The following is a 2,365-nucleotide window of genomic DNA, read 5'->3' on the forward strand; positions in this document are numbered from 1 at the left end:
CCTCTCGGGCCCTACTCCCCACACTGTTCCTGACACAGGCCAGGATGCTGGTGGCTTCCTTGGCCACCTGGGCACACTGCTGGCTCCTGTTCAGCCGACTGTTGACCAACACAGTCGATCACGGGGGGAACACACAAACACACGCCAGCACGTGGGTGCAAGCACCGTGTTCGGCACCCAGGCGCCTTCACATGGAGCTCCCATGTCTGGGTTGTCCCCAGGGATGTCCCCATGTCCCCCCTGGCCCCATGCTCACCTGAGTGAGAGCGAGTAGTCGTCAGGGCTGGTCTCGCAGTCCCGCACCAGGAAGCTGCCCTCACGGCACAGCGCCAGCAGTGTCTCGGCGCCCGCCCGCCCGATGGGGCCGTGGTACCACCTACGTGGTGACATGTGTCACCCCAGAACGTTGGTACCCCACCACACTGGGCACTGGGCCCTCAGGACCCAACTGCAGTGTGGGGCACCCTCTGTGCCATGGGATACCATCCCCACCACTTGGACCCATCAGCAACATGGGGCACCCTTGGTGGCACAAGGACCCATCCACCCCACAGGGACCTCTCTGTGCCGTGGGGCATCTTCTACATCATGGAGGCCAACTATAGCATGGGGCATCCACCCATGCCGAAGGGACCATCTATACCAAAAGGACCTTCTGGGCCATTGGGACCCATTCCTGCCATGGGGCACCCAACCACATCAAAGGGACCCATCCGTGCCATTGGGCACCCTCCACCCCATCAGGACCCTCTATGCCATGGGGCACCCAACCACATCAAAGGGACCCATCCATGTCATTGGGCACCATCCATGTCATTGGGCACCATCCACCCCATCAGAACCCTCCACCCCATCAGGACCCTCTATGCCATGGGGACCCATCCATGCTATGGGGCACCCAACTACATCAAAGAGACCCATCCATGCCATTGGGCAACCTCCACCCCATCAGGATCCTCCACCCCATGAGGAGCCTCTATGCCATGGGGCACCCAACCACATCAAAGGGACCCATCCATGCCATTGGGCAACCTCCACCCCATCAGGACCCTCCACCCCATGAGGACCCTCTATGCCATGAGCACCCATCCATGCCATAGGGGACCCTCCACCCCAGAGGGCTGCCTCCACGTCATGATGTGTGACTGGGATGTTGACGCCGCCCCACGGAGGAGTGACCCCCAACAAACTCACGCCTGCTTCTCCAGGGGCAGCGAGGTGTCCACGTGCCGGGGGCTGGGGGGACAGCTCGGTCGGGTGCCTGTGGGGGTCCGGGGGGGCCGCGGCAGCTGCCGGGAGAGGCTGGGGGAGCGCTCGGGGCTCTCAAACTGCACTGCGGGGGCAAAGGGGGATGTGTCACCCCACCGTGGCGGGGTCCCAGCACCCCTGCCTGCTGCTGGGGGGCACCTGGTGGCCGGGCCACCAGTTCTTAGTGCTGGACCATGAAGGAACATCCCAGATGTCCCCAGCACAGCTTTGCCTTGCCATGGTGTCCCATTGCATCTCTGGGGTGGTACCCATGGGTGCTGGGGGTTCAGGGGTGGTACCTGGGGGTGGTACCCATAGGTGCTTGGGGATGCTGGGGCTGGAGTCCGCGGGGTGGCACCCATGGGTGCTGGGGGACATGGGGCTGGAGAAACCAGGGTGGTACTCATAGGGTCTGGGGGATGGGGGGCTGGGGGACCCCAGGGTGGCACCCATGGGTGCTGAGGGACATGGGGCTGGAGATACCAGGGTGGTACCTATGCTGGGGGACGTGGGGCTGGACTCCCTGGGGTGGCACCCATGGGTGCTGAGGGACATGGGGCTGGAGAAACCAGGGTGGTACCCGTGGGTGCTGGGAGATGTGGGCCTGGGGGACCCCAGGGTGGTACCCATGGGTGCTGGGGGATGTGGGGCTGGAGTCCCTGGGGTGGCACCCATGGGGGCTGGGGGATGCGGGGCTTGGGAACCCAGGGTGATACCCAAGGGGGCTGGGGGGCTGGGGGACCCCAGGGTGGTACCCATGGGGTCTGGGGGATGTGGGGCTGGGGGACCTCGTGGTGGCACCCAGCGCCCCGTGATGCTGTCACCTGCGAACGCCCGCGAGATGTGATCCTTCTTCCACTCCCAGGGCTGGTCGTACTCGTCGGCCGGGCGCTCGTCGTCGCGGGGCAGGCGGCTTTCCCGGGTGGGGGGCACCCCTGGGCCCTCCCCAGCTGTCTCCCACTCCTCGTAGGGGGTGTCGTAGAGTTGGGGTCCCCTCCGTGGCTTTGCCCGCCGTCCCTCGCCCTGCCGCGGGCACCCTGGGGACAGGCAGGGCTGGGAGAGGCAGCGGGGGCCAGGAGGGGTGGGAGGACCCGGGACCCCCACGGGTGCTGGGGGG

The 2,365-nt window shown here is 65.9% G+C and overlaps 1 protein-coding gene across 1 annotated transcript in view; it reads right to left on the reverse strand.

The window, feature by feature from the left end:
* Positions 1-252: 252 nt before the first annotated feature.
* Positions 253-2,365, reverse strand: part of SHD (Src homology 2 domain containing transforming protein D) — a 5,719-nt gene continuing 3,606 nt past the window's right edge. Inside the window, exons 2-4 of the mRNA XM_014949664.1 lie at positions 2,073-2,357; positions 1,195-1,333; positions 253-376 (exon numbers count right to left, since the gene is read on the reverse strand). Coding sequence (XP_014805150.1) covers positions 253-376; positions 1,195-1,333; positions 2,073-2,357 — 548 coding nt within the window. The remainder of the gene's footprint in view (positions 377-1,194; positions 1,334-2,072; positions 2,358-2,365) is intronic.

The sequence above is a fragment of the Calidris pugnax genome, unplaced genomic scaffold, assembly GCF_001431845.1.
Source record: "Calidris pugnax isolate Ruff unplaced genomic scaffold, ASM143184v1 scaffold173, whole genome shotgun sequence".
Lineage (NCBI taxonomy): Eukaryota > Metazoa > Chordata > Aves > Charadriiformes > Scolopacidae > Calidris > Calidris pugnax.